The following is a 22,678-nucleotide window of genomic DNA, read 5'->3' on the forward strand; positions in this document are numbered from 1 at the left end:
ATTTGTAACATTTCTTTTATGTTCATTCAGTTTGAATTTTAAATTTCATCTAGTTTGTCCTATATAAACTTTTTTACATTCACATGATATTTTATATATATATGTAAAATTTTTACATTAAATCAATTTTATCTTTAGTTATATTAAAACTTTTGCTGACTGTTTATCAGTTAGTATATTGGAAAAATATTTATTTGTTTTTTTAATTTTTTCATTATTTGACAAGATAAACCAGGGATATATGATATCACTAAACATTCTTTCTTTTTTCAGCAAATGGTTTTAAATTAATATTTTTATCCCTGTTTTTAGTTTTATGATAGCTCTTTCAACAACATCTGGATTAAAACCCCTTTCCACTGCTATGTGCTTAATTAAAAATAACTTATTATTGATATCATCCTGTTTACAACATAATTTTAATACCCTGTCCACATAAGAGTAAAAAACATAGGTTTTTATAGATGTATAGTGACAAGATTGTTGATGTGGTGGAATGATTACAGAGAAAGGTTTACGATAAATGGCAGTTTCCAATTTATTCTTATTTTTACTCACTAAAACATCCAAAAAAAGGTAAACAACCATTGATCTTAACTTAGATAATAGAATTATCAATGTTATTAAGGTAATTAGCAAAATTAGCTAGTTCATCTTTACCATACTGCCAAATCAAAAATGTGTCATCTACATACCTTAACCAAACTTCAGGTTTTTTACTGCTTTTTCTAGTGCTTCACTTTCAAAACTGTTTATAAATAAATCACACAATAATGGAGATAAAAGAGAACCTATAGTTAAACCCTCGTTCTGTTTATAAATTTTGCTATTAATTTGGAAAAATGAGTTTTCAACATATACTTCTACCAGGTTAATTATATCCATTATATCTAAGACTGAATTATTGTTATTGCATTGTGCATAAAATAATCATTTTTCAAACAAATTTTTTTTAGTTTTCAAGATTGAACATTACACACGTGCCAAAAAAAAATAATCCAGTGATTGTTGGTTTATGAATTTTTTGTTTTTACAGTATAATTATAGGTAACTTACCAGATATTTGTCCAAACTACACATTGGTCCAAATCATTGTGTATACGTCAACATTCTCAGTACAACTCGAAATACTCATGATTTTAATATCATCAGCTAACTTTACTAATTTACTAATTATTCCCTTATAAGTATTATTAATCATATAATGTAAATGAGAAAATCAAAGGCCCAAGCATTGAAACACTTCACTATTAACAAGGGTCCAGCTTAACTAGACTCCAATAATTTTTCTTAGTCATCCTACAGTCCAGTCAACTTGTCTATCCTCCGTTCCTACTGATGTGATTTTCTTAACTAATCTTTTCTATGGTACTTGTCAAAAGATTTTTAAAAGTGTAAGTGCATCAAGTCCACACCTTTTCCATTGTCCAGGTAATAACTAACATTCTCAAGAAAGACAACAGATTAGTAAGAGTAAGACAAGATTTCATTTATTGAATCCATATGAGCTTTCTTGTATGATTTCATATTTTAAATGTGATTTTGTAAAGCCTTTTTTTTATCAGAATCTTTTGACATTTCCTACAATAGTCTTGTTATTAGTACTTTAAGTTGGACTAAGCTAATGAACTTTGAATGGTTATTTTGGTTATCTTTAGCCCCTAGTACTGATTTACATAGTTTAACATATTTTATATGGTTATTCTTCAGTTTGTTCATTTATATAATATTCAGTTCTAGTGATATTATAAATATAATTAAAATGCAAAACCAAACAAAACTGAAGTATTCAGCTTGTTAATATTTCATTCAACATTTGTAGATTTACAAATGAATGAAGCAAGCTCTGATGAAGATGAAAATAGCAAAGGAGTGTTTTCTAATCCAGCTTGTGATACTGTTGATTGGGAAATTGAAAATTTAGTAAAGGAACTTTCTGAAAGTGTACTGGTGAGTTTGTTGTTTTATAGTATTATCATAAGAATCTATTTTATGAGAAAATTCAATAAAGGTTCCAGAAAGAAGTAAATATTATAAAAAAATTGTGTAAGAGACGGATTGTCATTAAAATGAAAGTATTTCTTAATTGGATATTTTTGGTGTTTAATAGAATTCACATACAGTTTTAATTGTTGATTTGCTGTTACTTTAAAGTTATAACATGTCCATGTTTGATATACATGCTTGGATGTTTACTTGTTTTTGTTATGGCATGACACAAATTCCTGAAGTCATAATTTGTATATACCGTCACATTTCTGGTATTTTAACATTAGACTTAGAGTTTAGTAGAATGCTAAGAACCACTAGATCCAGTTCTTGAAGTTTTTGATGATTAGATAAAATTTCGTGACAGGCTAATGAACAATTCAATCTCATTGTGCTTGAATATGGTTCAACCTATTTATGTTTAGCTAAATATGGTCTGGTGTCAAATTGGTCTACAGTTCAACCTGGTTATGTTTTGTTGAATATTATATGGAGGCAAGCTACTATACAATTCAACTTAATTGTGTTGGGAGAGGCAGAGCAGGATTAAGAGTTTGTAGGGCCCTAGATCATTTTAAATGTTTTAAGGGAGACTGAGAGGCCATCAGTAGGCATAAAAAACAACCCATATTTCTGCGAGTAAAATGTTTTTATTACATTATAAAAAAATTAAAAAAGCACATTACTCCTAATTCTGGAAGGCATGCAAAAACAATGCTCTTTAGGAATTGTGTACCAACATGGCATGTACCACATTTTCCTCCTTGAATTCTATCTATCCCATGATCTGTTTATTTAATTATCTGTCTATCCAATGATATATTATTTTATTCAAATTCAGTTATGTAGAGATTGGTGAAGGCTCCATCCCAAAACCTTGGGTATGGGGCCCCTTCAAGCCCTGGGCAATAGGCCATGGCCTAATGGGCCTATGTCTCAATTGGGCCCTGGGGAGAGGACAGGGGCAATCTGGAACTGAATCAAGCAATAAGTTATAAAATACTAAAATCAACAAAGGTTCTAAGCATTTATAATATTGGATATGTTAATTAAGTTCATTATACTTTCCTTGCTTCTTACTTGCTACAAAAAAAAGTGCAACGTTCACTGTTACAAGGATGACAGCCAAGGCTTGGTTTTGAAATATATAATCACCAATTAAATGACAAACTGAATACTTGCTTTTCTAGCAGAATGCCCTCAGTTCAATTTTCACTACCTTTGATATCACCTTGAGACAATATAGAATTTTTCACTATCCTTAATATAATCTGGAGGAAATATAGTTTTTTTTCATTAGTTTGATTGGGATTCTTCTTTTATCAGAATGGGTTATCATCTTTTTCTCTGTTGATATATAGTAAGAATTCTTCATAGGTGCATCACATAAAAAAAAATCCAGTTCTTTTGCCAGGTGGGCATTTCTTTCTTAAAGAGTACAGGGAGAATGGTACAATGGAGTGTAAAATGTGAACATAAGTTTGAAAACTGGAAGCAACACTGATTGGCTGAGTGTGAGATAAAGACATGGGTTACAGTAGTTACATGGAAGTGGATCACACTCTCGTATCATGGGCAGGTCTGCTGAAAACCATCATGGGCCTCAGAGAAGAACTGGTATATGCCCTCACTTCACTCCCGAATAGTTTTGGAATGATGCTGCATATATGCATATGTGATTTAAAGTGTGATTAATGTTTGCTTGAACATTCCATACTGATTTGATACATTTTGTACACGTTTTTTTGGCTGCTCTCATTGGCCTCCCAGCGAACAATTGACACCAGGGAAAATCCATAGCCTCCCTGCCTTTTTGGTTCCATAGATATGGGGCACAAAGAATGATTTGAAAGTTGAAGGCAAGATTAGAAAAACATAGTAAATTACTTCTCAATAGAATGTATTTGTTTTATATTTATATAATCTTATCTTTATTTTTTCTCGATATAAAACAGATACAAATTCGAAATAATACAAAATTAAAAATGAACTTGAAATATTGTAAAAGGAGAGACAATATATCAAATAATAGAATAATAAAAAACAACAACAACCAAATGGTGTTAAGTGAGACATAAATACAACTGAAAAGTCAAAAGTTTAATCTTATTGTTTAACTGACAGAAGGTATTAAAGGATGAAGACCATTGCTATCAGAATCAGTACTAATAGTGGCATTCTAGTACACTTTTTACATCTCTATCTGATTTAAATTTGAACCCAGTTTCATTATCTAAGAAATCCATGTTATTGATAGAATTTTTAGGTTGGTTGAAGTGTTTAACAATGCAAAGGTATTTTTGAGTATTAATAGAAGATTTATGGTTGTTGAAATGTTCTCTTAGGGAAATTTAGACTTTTTCAACATGCTGATGATTAAAGGTTTTACACTATGAAATGGATGGTGTTTTGTATAGTACATTCAAAATTTTATTGAACTACTATTTCATAAATTTATGTCAATAAGTTTGGTATCAAACTGTAGACTATAATTCAGATTTTAGAACTGTACATTACTCAATTTGCTAATTTAAAAGTAAATATTAAAAAAACAGAGATAAACATCGATTTCTGTGTGTCACATGGTATGTTGAATGCAGCACTGGTTCAAATTAGATGTTTGTGAAGTCAAAATACTAAGTCTATAGTTTCATACGAATTAGAAACTCAAATTACAGATATTGACAAGCTAGAATATAAAGCAAGGTCTTATCTTTTCTATTTGCTAGCGCAGATAGCTCTCGTGTAGCTTTGCGAGAAATTCAAAAACAAATCTATTTGCTAAGATATTGCTCACATAATAAATCAAACATAGTGGCACCCCGTTCACCTCTTTCTATTTTTGCAAATGCTTCCTTATATACACTTACTTTTATATATGACATGAATAACCAATTGGAAGCTCAGAATGTCACCCTAGTGGTTTTCTCAGCCTTTCTAACATTCCTTCCACCATTTCTTTCTTTTAAAGCAAAATTTCAATATTTTGTTTCGTATCCTCCAAGTGCAAAATTTTTAAAGGCTTAGCAACCTACATCAAACAACAACCGAGTCAAAAGGTCATAACTAAAAGAGATAATTGTTTGCTTTACTTCTTTATTTACTGTTCTATGTTTTAGGATTTTTAGTCATTAATGATGATTTTCACTACAAATTAAAAACTGTTATTGCTGAGTTCAGATTGAGCAGCTAAGAGAATTATTTGAAAGCACTTATGCCTTATTTAGAAAGCCAGTTAAATTGTAATAGTTAGAGGATGTTGTTTCCTTTGTGTGTATGTTGTTAAATACATACTTGAAATGAATAAAAATTATCTTGTGTATTAGTAACAGCATTACAAAAAAGTTGGCTTGAGTTTCATCGGTGAGCTAACAGCATAAAAGTTAGATGTAAAGATTATAAACTTATGAGGATAGATTATGGAAAAATCAATAAGAAATTTCTCCCTCTAATAAGCAGCTCAAGAAAGAAAATAAAACAAAAAGGAATAAATAGTTGGGTGTGGGTACTTCCCTCTAGTCATTCCTTAAATCATGAGTGCTTTCTCTCCACATGAATCACCAAAGCTGAGCAAAATTAAAGTTAAGAAAACAATTTATAAGGCTGAAGTTAGGCAGAGCAAAGAAGGCCCATTATGTGGATTTATGCTTAACAACAGACAATAGCAATATTTCAATTACTTGGATAATTGGAATAATTGAAAACTCTAATTTTGATTAATTGCTTATATTTTTGACTTTCAATAAAATTGGAATTTTGACTTATGGACATTAGGAATAATCAAAAACAATAGTAACGAGAAATACTAATTTTCATTAATTGATTATTTTATTGATAGTAAATATAATTGAATTTAAATCAGTCATTTATTGGAATAATCAAATACTGTAATAACTAGAAACACTAGTATCAATCAGTTGATTAGTTTAAATGACACTAATTGATGTAATTGTATCAAATAAGTAATCAATTAAATTGTCCAGTTCTTATCTGTAGTTATGTTTTATGAATGTGTCATAAAATAAATCTGCCATAAGTAAAAGTATACCTCTCTCAACCTTTTTTTGCAGTAGAATAAAAAAACAACTTTTTTGAACACCAATAACCTGTGATTTGGGATAAATGTAGAATGATATGATTATTCTAGGGTGCAAGTCACAATATGAGGAATATTAGCAGTCTTTTGTTGAAGTTCCAAGATAATCAAGAAATTCAAGATAGTGATGTCCAGAAGGTAATTTCCTTGTAACTTTGCTGTCACTTGAAGGAAGAATCAAGATGTTGGTCATGAGTGTAAATTAGAATAAGCATAAATGAATAAAAAGTTCTCAGTGGTCAATTTTTTATTTGATTTGATGTATTTCAACTGCTTTTAAACCAAACATCTTAAGGAAAGCAGAATCAAAACAGTATGCATTTTCTATCTGCATTAATATATTAATAAAGTTATCTAGTATAATGATTTGAAGCTTTTCTCAGTTAATTAAAAATATTTTTTTAAATAAGAAGACTTACCTCTGATATATGAAAGCCTTTCCTTGTTGAGTTGCCATCATACTGTCAGTAACCACATTAGTAAAGTTCTAACTGTTCTTGTTGAGTTGCTGTAAGTAACCATATTACTAAAGTTTTAACATGTGGAGCATGATGTCAACTTATTCAGATTCTTCAATGTCCCACCTTCCATGTGACTTATGGCTCCTGCTTCAGGGTAACTTGTATAAGCTCTGCTTTCCCAGTGTAATCCACATTTGCTTGTATTATTGATTTCACTCATTACAAATTCAGGAGTCAACATTTACTACTGTTGCAAATGATTCTACCAATATCGTGATTTTTACAACTTCTGTTAAGGCCATGTTTCATGTAGTTTGCTTCTAACATGCAGGGAGTTCCTTTGGCTGTATTGTTGGTTATTATTGATCTATATATATATATATTTAAGTATTTAATTCCACATTGTTTACTGGTATCCCTGGTAGGTTTCATGATAGTGTGGACTCTCAGTTGCAGAATACCTGTTCTTTAATCATGGAGCTGACTAAAAAATAATAATAAATACAAATGTAGATCTTTTGCTCAAGTCTATTCACTTGTATTTTCTGAAAGACTGGATTTGTTAGCTGGTCTCATTTTTCTCTTTTTTTTCTTCAGGTAGTTCTTTTTTAAGTTCTTGAACTAATTTTGGTTATATCTGAAGGTGCTAATGTCAAGTTGGAAGACTTAGTTTGTGAATTTCTTAAACTTTCCACCTTCTATTAATTTTCAGGTCATTGCTGATGCTTTTTGAAATCAACAAAATGTTACTAGCATTTTAGTAAGGTTATCTTCCAAATATCAACTTATTTCACAAATTCTTGCCCCTTAGGTTGTTGTGGGGGGGTGGGGTGGGGTGTTTTGTCTTACTAGTTATTCTCATTCTCATGATTCTTTTAGTCAAGATCAAAACTTTACCTTGCAAACTGCTTTAGCTTCAGCTTCACCTGTATGGTTTGATACAAGGTAACCCCACCCCCCAGTTTTTAATTTGACCTTGAAAGATCATCCTCTCTGCATAGTTTGTCTTTGCAGGAACTTACCCACACTTATCTCCTGTTCTGAAAAGCCATGCCAACAGGAGCTAATTAGGTTTAACATTTCTACATGGTCCTCTCTTGTATATTTATCAGTTAATGTCAGCTACATCTGCTTTTTCCTTTTGACCCTGCCAAGTTGATCCACTTAATGACTCTCTTTTGAACCAGAAAAGTCTTCCATCTGAACCGTTGAGGGTCATCTCGGGTCATTGGTGCATCTGTGGGATCCTTTGTTTCAACTGGTTTTTCAGTCTATGCCTAATGCTTTTCCTGCCAATCCTGTCACAAATCCTGGATCACTAAGTCTCAAATTTCCTTCATAAAAGGGCAGTCAGAATCATTTATCATGCTAATCTAGATTTTTACTTCTATCTCTTTGTGATTCTATAGATATCAGAAGGTAGAAGGTCTGCCATAGACCTGTCTAAAATTTTCTTTTTCTGGAGATGCATCATTTCAAAATTGGAAACATAGCTTTTTTAGAAAATTGCCTTCATTCTGGCCATTGAATCACAATGACAGATATGTAAGATGCTTATCTTCATATCCTTATTCATCCATTCTCCCATATTTATGCCATTGGGTTTATTATGAGTTTACTGTTATTCCTTTTGGCTCCTTACATTTTCTGTTGAGAGTCTAGATTTTGTTGGTCTGCTTCAATCATTTGACATTGATTTCTACTTTAACGTGGATGATTAACTTATTCTGACCCTTTCATCCATTTACTCTTACAAACACTCATTTGACAACTTAGCTTCATTTCTTGAGTGGATCATCCATTTCTGTAATTCCTATTTTAGTACTATTGCAATATTTGGTACATAATGGGTTTGGATCTGCACAGTTCAAGTTCAGATATTTCTTAGTCTCATGTACATATTCATGTCTTCTACACCTACCATCAAGGATATCTTTTCTGCTTTGAGGATGATGGCTTCCTTTCACAAAGTCATTCCCTTGGAGTGTGCTTACATGCAACACCTCTAATGGGATTTGCTTCTCACTGGTGTCTGATTTGAGACCTGTTGTTATTCAGTATTCTTCTTTTTCCATCATTGTCATGTTTTTGTTTTGTTTTTTAGTTTTTGGTGAGCTGGGAGTTACTATAGATGGATCTCCTTTTTCCTCTCTCTCTCTTTCTAAAGACTTTCTTCTTCTTAACAGATGTCTCTCTCTTAGTTGAGGTACTGTGATGGGGGAATCATCATCATTTTGCTTCTTGAACTCCTCAGAAAGTAACATATTAAAATGCTGACCTGTTTAGCATGCTTGTTTTGAGTTTCTGCTCTTTATACATCATCATTCTGTGTTAGTTCATGCAGTCAATTCTCTATTGGTATCTTGCATATACAATTAAGGCAGTGCTCATTTTACCAGTCTTTCCTTTACTACAGTTTCACTACTTCTTTGGATTCGTTATCCATTTTTTACTTTTGAACTTGTTACATTCCAGTAGGATAAATATTTTGGCAGACTATCTTTCTCTGTTTTGTCATCTTCTTCCCACAGAGTGAAACCTTCACCCTATGGTTTTAAGTGCCTATTGAAAGACTCGTTATTTGATGATCACTGCCTATGCTTTGTCAGTCTATTACCTTTTTTTCCACTCTGATCTCCAGTTCCAGATCCAAAATGTCTGGCAGTGAACACAAGTCAAATTTAGGAAAGCCTCTTCTTTATACTTACATTCTGCACTTCTTCCCTCGAGTATTTGCCAAGATAAAGGTTCTCCTTGATGCTTCACTTAGAGCAGCTTAATCATGGTTTCCATTTTTATGTCAATGTTTTGATTGGGAATCAGTCCAATAAATACCACAATGGGAGCATCTTCAGCATTCTCAAATTTCCTTTGTATTATAACCATGTTCAAATCTGCAAGTTCATGGTTGGCTGTTATTTTGTTCTTTATCCAAGAAGTCGAATTCTTTTCTTGAGTGTCTTAATTCTTAACACTTTCTTGTTGACTGTCTTTTCTGACTGTCTTTCAGTATTTTTAGGCTACGTTTTGGAGTTATTGCATTAAAAAATATATTATGTTTATCTTTAACTCCTCAACAGTTTTTTTCTTTTCTTAAGTATTTGTTTCATGATTGTGAGCTTCTTCTATAGCTGGTTACAAAACTTCCACCTTTAGACACCATGGAGACAGCCATTCTCCATGTGATGTCTCAGCTCCAAACTAGGATCAGGAACAACTTCTTGCTTTATTTCTGATACAGTGCATTACCTTTTCTCACATAAATAGCTATTTTCATTCAGTGCTGCCCTCTATATATAAAAACTTTTTTTGCATGCCACAAACCTTGAGCTCCCATATAACTTACAATTGACTGATTCAAATGTGTCTTGCATATGCAAATTATCATGTGACAACCCTCTACCATTAAGAGTGCAACATACCCTCCTGATGCATGTGACTCCCTCAATTTGATTCTACCAAATTATCATTTCTCATTTGGCAGTACTCATGTCAAGATGTTTTTTTTTTTTGCTCTTTGAATTTAACCAACTTCATGATTTTTTTTAAGTTATTATTCTGAAGTGTATTTTGATTTTGTCTTCAACAGTTAATGAATTTCCAGTTAACTTATTTTCCCTGTTTTAATTTTTTTTCATCAAACACTTGTATTTTACTTTTATTCTTATACAATTAATTCCAAAGTTCAAGTTACTACTTTGGATATCATACCTTCTACAAGCACACTCACACAGGCTACAGGTGGGGGTGATTCGTCTTTGGATGTATTGACTATCATCCTCTGTTAGATTGATCGTTATATGAGTCATCCTGCTTCTCCTGATCTTGCCCCTATTCCTTCTAAACATGCCAAAACTGGTTGGGTCAACAAGGACTTTGACAGCCTTTTTCTGACACCTGATTTTTGCCCATGTCTTTCTATGGCCCTAATGTGGAATCAGGTCAGCCTAACATGGCTTTTTTAGACATGATTTCTCAGGTATGTTCTGTTTATCCATAGCCCCAATTTTATATGATCCTCATCCTTCTTTGTTACATGATACCTCCTCCTCTCAGCATCTGGTTTCCCCCTTTCCCCAGATATTAGAGTTTGTGCTGAGCATTTTTGTTTTTCAGATGGTTGAGGGTGCCAGCATGCCTCACTCCCCACAGGTTTCGGATAAGTTTTCCTTGGCTTATCATCAGGATGAATGTCTGTTTCTCAACTCTCAACAGTTAGAATCAATTTTACCCATGTGGAGAGTGGACCCCAATCAGCCTGTTCATTTATCCCTCACTTAGTTTTCCTGCCTTTATCTTACCCTATAGACTCTCCTACAGTACTTATCTACTACTTATCTCCTTTCTGAGGTGATCCGCAGAGATCCTGAAGATATTTTGAGGGATTGCCTCTCCCTAATTACCTCCATGTTAGCAAGTTTGTCTTCTTCGGTTTGAGCTTTACAACTGTGGTTACTCTGTTGTTGGGATCTCCCGGGAAGCGATGCGGCCTTGTCCCATGTTTATTTACAGCCTCCTTATTTCCAGAACTTATGTATGGCCCCTTTTCTTCAGCAGTATGTTTTTGATAATATTCCTGAGACTTTGGAATCCTGTGTGGATTCAGTACAACAGCATACTACCCTTCCTTCTTTGGTGGATTGTTTGTCACATTCTGAGCCTTGACATGCCTCTGTTACTGTTTCCCATCGAGCTCCTTCTCAGCCTCTACCTGTTCTTCCCTCCATGGGTTCTTCATCTTGTTGTTTTATTTGACACAGATGGACATATTGCCAACAGTACCAGTGGTGGCTCGCATTTCCAAATTTGTTCCACTTTGGTGATGTTTTCTTACAGATCTGTAGGTTATTTGGGTTTTTTCTGAGGGACTTGTCATACAATTTCTTTTTCCTCCTCTTCTGTTATCTCAGATACCTATTTCCTTTCCATTGCCTCGGGATCCTTCCATCAATCAGCATCTGTCCAAGGCGGTACAATATCTTCTCTTCCATCAGGCCATCGAACTTGTCAATCATCCTTCTCCAGGTTTTTATTCCAGGCTGTTTGTAGCACCTAAGAAAATTGGAGACTGTGGCCTGTGATTGATATGTCCTGCCTCAATCAGTTTTTGGTTCCACCCTGATTTACCATGGATTCTTTTCTCACACTCAGGTGGGCTTTTTCTCCAGGTTTGTGGATGACCAAGGTAGACATCATGAATGCTTACCTGCATATCCTGATGCTATCTTCAGTTTGTTTATCACGGGGTAGTTTATCAATTTTGTGCCCTGCTCTCCAGGCTTGCTTTGGCCCTGTATGTCTTTTGTTGGGTGCTTAAGGCCTTTGCCTGACATTTACATGCTCAAGGGTTGTGCTTTCATCATTACATGGTGGACTGGCTTCTGTTAGCTCGTTCTGAACACGAGTCCACCCATCTTACTAATTGGTTGCTCTTGGAGGCAGCTCATGTCAGCTGCTTAATCAAATTGGAGAAGTCATTCCTTATACCTACCAAATATCTTGTCCATTTGTGTGATTTTTTTTCTATACTCATCTCAGTCGGGCCCAACCTTCTCCTCTTTGACTTTGTTCAATGGATCTTTCAGTTCTCCACACCATTACTATTCCCTCTCTTACAGCTCACAAAGTTTTATCACTTTTGGGGATGTGGTCTTCCATGGAAGCCATTATCCCCTCGGGTTGAGCACATATGCAATCTCTTCAGTGCATTATGCACAACCATTGGAATCCTTACTACTTTAGATGTAGATGATCTGCATTGGTGGTTAGACAAGGCTCACACGTTGGTGGGTGTTTCACTTCCTCCCCCTCATCCGGATTTACATATCTTCACAAATGCTTCCCTTCAGGGCTGAGGGGTGTGTGTCAATCAGCAAGAAGCTTCAGGTTGGTAGTCTCCAACTGAAAGATCTTATTATACCAACATCCTGGAGATCCTTCATCATGCCAGGAATCATCTAGTCATGATCCATTCCAACAATTCTACAGAGGTGGCTTATCTCAATCACCAAGATGACACCCGTTCTCATTCCCTTTGTGATCAGACCTTGGATCCTCCTTTTTGGGCCCACATTCTTAGTATTCATATCATTGCATGCCATTTTCCGGATGCATTCAATCTTGTTGCAGATTGGCGTTCCCATCCAGACAAAGTTTATCCAACAGAGTGGTCTCTTGATCCTCTTGTTTTCCAGTGGCTGTTCCTTCAGTGGGGGTACTCCTCACCTGGATACATTTGCAACATCTGGTTCTGCATCCTCTTGCTCTGGCTGCCGATGCTTTCAGTCAAGATTGGACCACCAAATATCTGTATGTTTATCCTCCCACCCATCTTTTTTTACATTGTGATCACAATCATCCATGCCACTTTGTGTCAAGTCCTTCTGATTGCTCCTTATTGGCCGGCACAACAGTGGTTCTTGCAGGTGCTCTAGCTTCAGTCTGCCTCTCTGTTACCTCTTCCTCTTACTCCATTCATTCTATGTCAACCTCAGTCACTGTCATTTCATCCAGCCCTTCCTACCCTTAGTTTTCATGCCTGGTTTTTATCTGGTCCCTGGCGAGGAGATCTGGTTTGTCCCAAAGGGTAGGTTCTTTTTTAGCATGTTCCATTTGCCCTTCTTCTAGGCATGTTTATCAGCATAATTGGAACATTTTCAGCTGTTTGTCTTTGGGTCAGGGGTTTTCACCCATTAAACTCACAGTTCCTCATATTATGGATTTCCCCACTTGGCTCTTTGATTAGGGATGTTCTGTCTCGTCAATCATGGGTTATCAATGTAATCGGAACGTTTTCAGCTGTTGGTCTTTGGGTCAGGAGTTATCACCTGGTAAACCCACAGTTCCTCATATTATGGATTTCCTCACTTGGCTCTTTGATTAGGGATATTCTGTCTCCTCGATCATGGATTATTGAGCTGCCTTATCTCACTACTTTTTGTTTTTTCCGTTACCATAAAGTTTTTATCTCTCCTACCCTTTCTGTCTTGTTGTGTTCCTTCCAGATTATTTGTCCACCATGGTGTGATGTGCTTTTGGATTGGGATGTTAATGTGGTTCTTTACTGTTTCATTTTGCCTCCATTTTAACTGCTGTCCTTGTGCTCAGTTTTACACTTATCCCTTAAGACTTATTTCCTTCTCCTTTTAGCCTGAAGACATCGTAGTTTGAATTTATTTGCCATTGATGTTTCACGTACTCTATATCATTCTACATATATTCTTCATTATCCGGATCAATTTTTCCTCCCCAAAACTTCAGTGGCTTGGGAGGGTAATTCTTTCTTCTTAGTGATTTGCCTTCTTTCTTTTCCCACCTTTATTCTCGGTCTGATTCGAATAAACTACTATATCCTGTCCATGCTCTTTGTTGTTATGTTGCCTGCCCAGCTTTCCTCCATGGTGCCTATTCCCGCCTATTCAGTCCTTGGCAGACATTCTCTGTTCGTGACCTTTTTCGTTCCACTCTTCGATTGGCTTATTCTTCCTTATTGTCTTACTTTATTCCAGGTGTCTTCTCATCAGATCAGGCACCTTAACTTTTCCCTAGCATCTCATTCCCGTCATTCCTAAGAGGAAATTCTTGATTCAGGCATGTGGACTACCCCACATATGTTCATATCTCACTATCTGCATCAGATCACTGTATCTCCATCTTCAGGTTATCATCTTCCTCCTGGAGCCATTCTTCAGACTTCAGTAAGAATGTGACTGGATAAGTTATCTTTTATATCTATATCTCTTCCTTTTCAGGGGGTTTTTCCTTTTTATACTGTCTGGATCCTGCTCTATGGTGAATGGTGTCTGACCAGGTGTACTTAAAAACAGTCAAAACCACACAGTAAGACCATGATGACTTAACAATTATAATTTCCATGGCTACTAAATGTACACTGCTGAGATGGGGTGTTCCACAAGATCACTTGTAGGTTTGTCCTCACAATATATTTGCTTCATTAATATGCCCGTTTCGGACTGTACTCACGTATGGACTTCATGTGTAAAGCAGAAGGAGATAGCTGCCCATCCCTGCCATGCCATAAATCATGTGTGGTCTGCATTTCAAAATAAGGTTTTTGTGGTAACCTGTTATACTGTCTCAGATGTTATCATTCCTCTGGACTCTCCATCACAATTTCTCACCCTTCTTTCTTTCAGCAGAGTATGGGAGTCCTTACCACTTTCCTGTTCGAAGTAACTGGCGTGGTGGACCACGGAGGCATCCTCCTGAATGTGATAATGATAATATGTGTGTATATATATATATATAATCATAAATCCATTCAGTTGAGAGTAGGGCGGTGGTGTTCTGCTGGTGTAGATGATGAGATGTCCTCCACTATGTATAATTGGAGTGAGTCATCAAAATTAGTTCACCTCCTCAATTGGGATCCCTCATCCTACCCCACATAAATGTTGGTTCCCAGTGGCTGGGTTTTAGACTTAGAGCTGAACCAGTTAATATAAGTCCTCACACATATATTACAAGAGTCTAATTTTTCTCACTTAATTATACATTTGTTCCTCCATCCATTTTGTGGGTCATGATGGAGGTGCTTGCAGATTAATATGGTTCTTTCTCTTATGCTATCCCTTGATGATTTTATAATACCAAGGTTGTTATTGTGCTAGGGGTGGTTCCTGTCAGTTTGATTTTGAGTGAGATGGTTTACATTACAAAGACATCTTTATGATTCTGAAAGTCAGGTTCCCAGATCGGCCAACCAGTTTCTCTCATGAGATATTCTCTGGTCTGATGAACTTGAGGTGAAGATGGTCTGATCATCTTTCCTACCCCCACCAGATGGCTGAGTTTTGAATTGTAGTTGACTTGCTGCTGGTATGATCCTCTTTCCTACCCCACCTGGATGTTAGTTTCTGGTGGTTAGGTTTTGGATTGTAGTTGACTTACCAATGGTATGATCCTTATCCTACCCCTGCATAGATGTCAATTCCCAGCAGCCTGGGTTTTGGATGTAGTTGACTTGCTGTGTATGGTCCTCACACCCTAGCTACTCTACACCTGGAGGCATATCCTTTTACTCTCACCCACACTGATGTATTCTAAGGGATTGAGATGTTTGGATCCCAATTCAACCATTGTTCTCTCCATTTTGGACATCTCCCACATTCCACCCATGTCTGTGACACCTCATTCCACACTGGATGAAAAGTATACCTGGTACAGAAGTGGTATGGTCTCCCACATATGATCATCTACTGTAAGGATCTACTCTTTTAAGATGTTCTTTAGACACTTTCAAAAGATGCTTCTTTCTTTCCCTTGCACTGGTCCCTCCACCTATTCAGTGTGGGATTCTAGCTATTTATGTGAGTGGAGGAAATGTACCTTATCAGAAGTTATAATTTTCCTATATTGAAAATATATTTCCAGTAGGTACTGACTCCCATCCTACTTCCCACTGAAAACCGGTGCTCTCATTTTTCTGCCAAAACACGAAGTGATAGTTGGGTAAAAATTGAATGGAAGGAATCACATGTGTCAGGAGAGTGTGTCACACTTATTGGTGGAAGGTTGTTGTATGATGATTTGCATGTACTACGTATTTGAATCAGTCAGTTGTAAGTTGTGTGGGAGCTCAAAGTTTGTGACATGTTAAAAGGTTTTTTGCTTTTAGAGGGCAGCACTGAGTGAGAATAGCTATCGGAAATACATTTTCAGCATAGGAAAATGATAAGTTTTTAATATCTCAACCAAGTCATTGTTCCCATTGCACTGTCCTAGAGTTGTAGAACCCATCCTAGGATCTGAAACAGTTTTTTGAGTTTCCTTGGGTGCCCATTAAGTAGGCTGGCTTCATAATTCAGTTAGCATTTTCTGATGTGAATATAGGATAATTAGCCCCAGGAGTATGTCCAATCATTAGCTAATGCTGGTTTACTCTTCTGAGAATTTTTCACTGCCAATACAGGATAATTCATTGCCCTCTGACCAGAGGTGTAACTACAAAAGATGGACTTCCCTGTATAACAACTAATTGGGCTCCCTACATTTATTTTCCTATAATTGTACCTACAGTTCTGGCTGATTTGGGCCCCCATTTGGCTTGGGATCACCTACAATTATGAGAACATTCCCACTACCTCTGATTATTATATTGTTACAACACCACCTCGGATCTCGTTGAGAATGTGACGGTTCCGTAGGTAAATATATGCTACCTACTCCCCTTTTATGTATTTATTAAAGGGTGATGAGGAACACTGCTGAGAAGAATGCTTTTTTTTCTGTGTGTTCTCATTTGGCCCATTCATTAATCTCTTGAATCCAGTTCATTCACTTTTACTTTGATGCTGGATTCTAATCAAGGTCTGCTTAATTACATCTTTCACTTGTTCTGGTCTTGAGAGTTACTTTCCTGCCTAGAAGTCCCAGTTTTGGTGACCAAGTTATCATATGGCTCTCTCCATTTCCCTTCTCTGTCTTAATGTTAATACTCTGGCTTTTCGTATTTTGGAGATAAGTATCTGTTTGAAATTCATTTAAATTCATAAAATGTAAAAAATTATTATCATAGGAATCCAGGGAATCACCTCAAGATTTAATGCATTTTGATCTGAACATGAGTTTTTTTTCTTTCTGTCATATAATTTTTATTCATAATACATGTTTGGTGTTGTCTCAATATTTACTTGTATAACTTTTAAGTACACTTTATTTTAGTAAATGGTATTATGTTACATCTTGACACTTTTATGTAAATAACATGTTTACAGATTTTTATGCACATGAGAGAAATGTCTCAAACAAACATTAATTATATATATATATATAATAGGTGGAAGAAAATTCGGAATTCTGCATTGGACATGGTCTTTCAAAAAAGAACCAACAAAAAAGTGTTTTATCTTCTAGAAGTATAGATGCTTTTGTTAATCCTGTTTCCACCAGTACCCCAAGAAAAACCACAAATGGTAAATGACTGTAATTATAAATTTGTGAAAGTTTTGTTGTATTTCCTAATCTGTTTAGATTTTGAGTCTCGTAGATTATTTGTGTGTAACTTTATGTTATTACTACTTTCAATTTAAATTTAAGAAACTATGGTGTTTAGCATCAACTAGATAGTGCTTCACATTCCAAAGTATACATTTTTGACATCTTAAGCTCAGTCTAACTAACGCAATATCCCTTTTGGAATTAGATCACACAAGAAATACCAGAATCATTTTTTTAAAAATTTGTTTACATTTAAAAGCTGAGAAAAACACTATAAGTTATATTTATATATATATATACAACCTCAGGGATTTTTTTTATATTCATAAAAGATATTTTTTTTTTTTTACTAGATTAACTTTTAAGTAGTTTTCTGTTCAGCTATTGTACCAGAACCTTTAATCCACTAAACATCCACCTTGAATTACCATTCATATTATTTGCCAAAATGTTTTTTTTTGTTTTTCATATATTGAAAGTATATCAAAATTTTTGTAATGAACTAGAACTGCAACCAACTATCATCTTTAAATGTATTGGAGATGCTAGCTTCTCACAACAAAAATGTACAAAATACATCCAATTACTCATTCCCCTAAAGTTCAACTATTTGAAATTAGGTGAAAACTGTAATGTGGTATATTGTGAATATGTTTATTGTGAGAAACTAGCATCCAACCAGATGTAAAGGTGAAAAAGGTACAACAGTGAAATGTTTTTAGACTCTTTATTTTTTTTTCTAAGTTGATATACATATCTTTTCATCCTCACAGGTAAACTATCCAGGATAAACACAATGGTGAGTTTACTTGGTTCACTCTAAAACAACTTTTTGATAATTCTATAAGAAATTATCAAGTCAATTATGGAAAAAAAGTTGAATCTATTCTAAGTAGGGATAATCTGATATCTCAAAAGTGTTGTCTTCATGTTTTAAGAACACTGGTTGAATATGATGTTACTGACAAGTAAGCTTTTGTTGTTGTTATGTCATGATTACTTTTCATGAACTTTCTTTCCATTTTTCATAACATTTAACCTGATTGCACTATTGTGGCATAAGTTATCTAGGATTAGTTCTATTTGCAAATAATAAATATTTGAAAAGTCAGTTCAGTGTTGTGACTTTCCATACTGTTTACCATAAAGAATTCTTTGTATTTAGGATAATATCTCCCTATTTCTGATATGATCAGCAATTGATCTTTTGCAGTAATGTCCTATTCACTGGCAGAAAGAGTTTGTAATGTCTATGAAGGGCTATAGTATTTGTTTTTAAGTATTTTATGGTGTACGTGGTACTACATAGATATTGATAAAACATAACTTGTGTGCAACTGCTGAACCAGTAGACTATAAAATGTGTCATTCAGTTACTACCCACTGGACAGGTACTTCCTGTATTTGGTATCCCAATTGTTTAGTAAAGCAATGCTTTTGCTTTATTATAAACATACTTATACTGAGTGATTTAGATGTCCATTGACAAGCAAATAATTCAGAAATGTAGAGATGTAGGAAAATAATTATTAGTATTATAGGGTAATATGTTGTGGACCTACCCTGTGAGAGTATTATTGATATGCGCTATACTGCTAAATGTCAGTTGCTAAAGTATAGACACTAACAAATGAAACATTTCAAACCTAAACTTAGAAACATTGCTCCACAATAACAACAACAGATGAGGTTAACATCCTAACAGTATTGTGAAAGAGTGTCAAACAATCAATAGCTGTGTTCAAAGTGATACTTAAATGTAAAATATGGCAATATGGCAGCTTCATAGTCAGTATTAGTTGGTCTGTTCTCATTGATTTAAAATATTTCACTCATTGTTGTCTAACACTTTGCATGGTTATTGTTTAGGTAAATGATGCATATTAATCAAATTTCAGAAGGACATGACATCAGTAATAATGTCACAGAGTAGGCCTATGGCACATCATTCCATTTCTTTTACAATTATTTTCCTATACCTCCATTTCTGAAGTATTTCCTATAAGTGGTCTTCAGATCACCCTGTATACAGTTATTGAAAACTTGGGTCTAATGGCCCAGGCCTGAAAGCATTGCTCAGAGATCTCCAATACATAGTACACAGGGAAACTATGTTGGTGAATTGATCATACTGATGCATTCTTTTTAAATAATTCCCTCAGATACAATAGGGTAGTTGTGTTATTTATGTTACCAGTTGACTGTGTGAAATGTCCTTGTTACATCAATGTAATCTTTGTAGAAAGGGGTCTCACTAAAACTCATCAAATTAAAGTGGATAATATTAGATATATTTTAAAAAATTATGTACGATGTTTTGACATCATGTGCCACCATTATTAGGTGGTACAGGATGGTGACTGCTGGATTAAAAAAGGATCTTTGTTTCTTTCAAGACAGGAGATTGTAATGTTGAACTTGAGAAAAATAAAGAAGATACGTTTGAACCTAGTAGACATGAAGAAATGATCACAGCTCCTCATCCTGTAAGCTTTCAGTGAACATATTTAAAATTTCTCTATATTAAATGTTAAATAGAAACTCTTAAGCTAAGAACCTAATTCTCCTTTGATCATGCATTTCGTATTTTGCATACTAAATCTGTGCTGTAGGATTTCTTCATCAGTGTTGTATATGTTTGATATTTGTACTTCTCAAAGGAATTGATAAGTATTATGTTTTGACATTACTAATCATGTGTAGAGGACACATGATACCTACTGTTAACTGTTTCAACACTATCAATAAATTCAGTTTCATGTGGCTCAGTTTAGCTGACTCTATTTCTTTTCCTGGAGTTGTCCATTTCTTTGCAACATAGTTTGATTAATTTGGTCTTATTTTTACAGGAATGAACAGCTAGTTTTGGGTCTGTCAGAACTTGTTCCTGAGAGACATTTCTTGTAAACTTCTTATGCTAAATAATGGCCTTTAATGCTTTAAACATATTTTGTAATAGTGTGAGCAATAGCATATCTCATGTCTTCAGACAATATATACAAATACTGTGCTATTTCTTTATACTAAGTCCCCCTCAGTGTGAATTCCTGTACATGATGAGGGATTTCTCAAGGAAATTCTGTCTGTACAACTTACTTTCTCTGGGATCATGGATCCAGACATCCACCCACATTTGGAAGATGTCTCTTTTTTTCTTACAGAAAAAATTAGAGGAGCTTACTGGTTCTCCAAAATAGGTCAAGAAACTACAATCTGGGACCTGCTGGTCAAAACATCACAACCACAGGATGATAAACTTTTCTTGAAATGAAAGGCCATTGGGGTAAATACATCCAAGTTAACTCAACACAGTACTTTCAGTTTCCCGAGAGGACTAATTGTTGAGAGGTACTTTTTTAACATTTTGGACTTAGAAATGCTTTCTGAACTTTCCAGGCAAGAAGTATCAGATTTCTGGCAAATCTACACTCTGTAGGATTGATTATCTGTCCCAATTAGGATGCTTACATGCTTTTTAGGATGCTTTTATGTCAATGTGCCCACCAACTGATAAAAAGACAGATTACTTAAGATTCAAAGTTTGGTCTCAAAATGCAGTACTGTTATTCAGTCATTCACCTATTCACATGAATCTTGTCCAATGTGGATCTGCCCCTTCAATCCACTGCAGGATCGATGGAGCTGAAGAATAAAAACATGGTCAGAAAAGCTCCTGATCTATATCTCCTAAAAAAAATCTAATTAAAAAATGGCCACATTAATGCAATGAAACTGTAAAGGTTTTCATGCCAATTTATATGACACCAAGGCTTTGAAGGATTATTACAATTCTCTGTATATCTTTCCTTTTTTTTTTTTTTCCTTTTCACTCAGAAGTTGTTATTAGTAATTGCTGATTGACTAATATACTCCCTCCATGAATATGCCACTCACCACACCTCTGTAGGACATTGTCGTTTGTGTCTCAATTAGTTGTACCATCACATTTTGCTCTGTTTACCCGAATCCAGGAGAAAAAGTTGACCAAGCTGACCTTGGTGATATTATTATGCAGTTGTCATCTCCCTTTATCATCCTGGGAGACTTAAAAGTACACAGTTTACTTTTGGGTGATGGAAATATTGACAGAAGGGCTTGATCTGTAGCATTTTTTGCTCTTGGATTACAACCTTTCTCTCATCAGTTCTGGAGTACATAACTATTTCCATGCCCCAAGTCAGAAATTTGCTGCCATAGATCTGTCCTTCCTTCTATTTCTTGGAAAGTGGAAAATTATCTAAAAGGTGGTGATAATATTCCAATCAATCTGAGGGTGATTGGCTCAGTGAAAACTGGTTCTCCTTCACCATCTGTCCTTCCAATACTCATTGACTTCGATATTTTCAGTCTTGGTAGTGACTGTCCTATAGCCTCAGGTTTCACTCTCTTAACACATACTCGGTCAATTTGACTGACCACATGACCTCTTTGTACTCGTTTAAAGTCTTTATAGAGTTAATACTTCTAACTTTCAATATAGTGTGTATATCTTCACAAACTTTGACAGTCTTCCAGTTAATATTATAAGTCTTTCACATACAAACAATCATATTTTTAGTGAAGTATTTTTGATAAAATAAAGATTTGTCCATCAATATATTGAGTATTTGTTTTAAATAGTCCGTGTGCAAAATAATTTTCATGTTAAAATTAAAAATACTTTTCCTCATCTCAAAAATATCATATTTCCTTTATGTAATCTGTAAAACCTCCTAAATGTATTGGAAACGTTTATTTTTTCAGTAAAACATTATAATTTATCTGTTATTTTCTCTACCCTATCTCAAAACGGAATCAATCAATTCAACCGACCTCGTAACCACCAAAAAAAAAATCGAAATACATCTAAATTACCCATTTTTTCTTTGTAGAATGACTTCAAATTGTAACATGAAACTACAATCATTTATCCTAAGTAGCTCTAAGTTCATAACAGTATACATCTATTTACAATTTTATTGTTTTATTGCCATTTGAATTGTGTCTAACTACTATCCTTCCCATTATATGTTGTAAGTCACTTGGGGAATGTGCAGCTCATGTTACACTAATGATTTACATTACCCACGTGAAACATTTTTATTATAATAATATTATTTATTTTACCTGATCTAATCTTAACTAACATAAAAGGATCCATATTTTTACATTTTAGTTACTTTTATAATTAGAC

The 22,678-nt window shown here is 34.7% G+C and overlaps 1 protein-coding gene across 1 annotated transcript in view; it reads left to right on the forward strand.

Annotated features, from left to right (window-relative positions):
• Positions 1–22,678, forward strand: part of LOC106474015 — a gene marked incomplete at its 3' end in the record, with an annotated part of 40,485 nt that overhangs the window by 1,095 nt on the left and 16,712 nt on the right. Inside the window, exons 2-6 of the mRNA XM_022402397.1 lie at positions 1,823–1,950; positions 6,137–6,223; positions 17,345–17,480; positions 18,279–18,304; positions 19,902–19,991. Of these exons, the coding sequence (XP_022258105.1) occupies positions 1,831–1,950; positions 6,137–6,223; positions 17,345–17,480; positions 18,279–18,304; positions 19,902–19,991 (459 nt within the window). The remainder of the gene's footprint in view (positions 1–1,822; positions 1,951–6,136; positions 6,224–17,344; positions 17,481–18,278; positions 18,305–19,901; positions 19,992–22,678) is intronic.

The sequence above is a fragment of the Limulus polyphemus genome, unplaced genomic scaffold, assembly GCF_000517525.1.
Source record: "Limulus polyphemus unplaced genomic scaffold, Limulus_polyphemus-2.1.2 Scaffold6720, whole genome shotgun sequence".
Taxonomy (NCBI): Eukaryota; Metazoa; Arthropoda; class Merostomata; order Xiphosura; family Limulidae; genus Limulus; species Limulus polyphemus.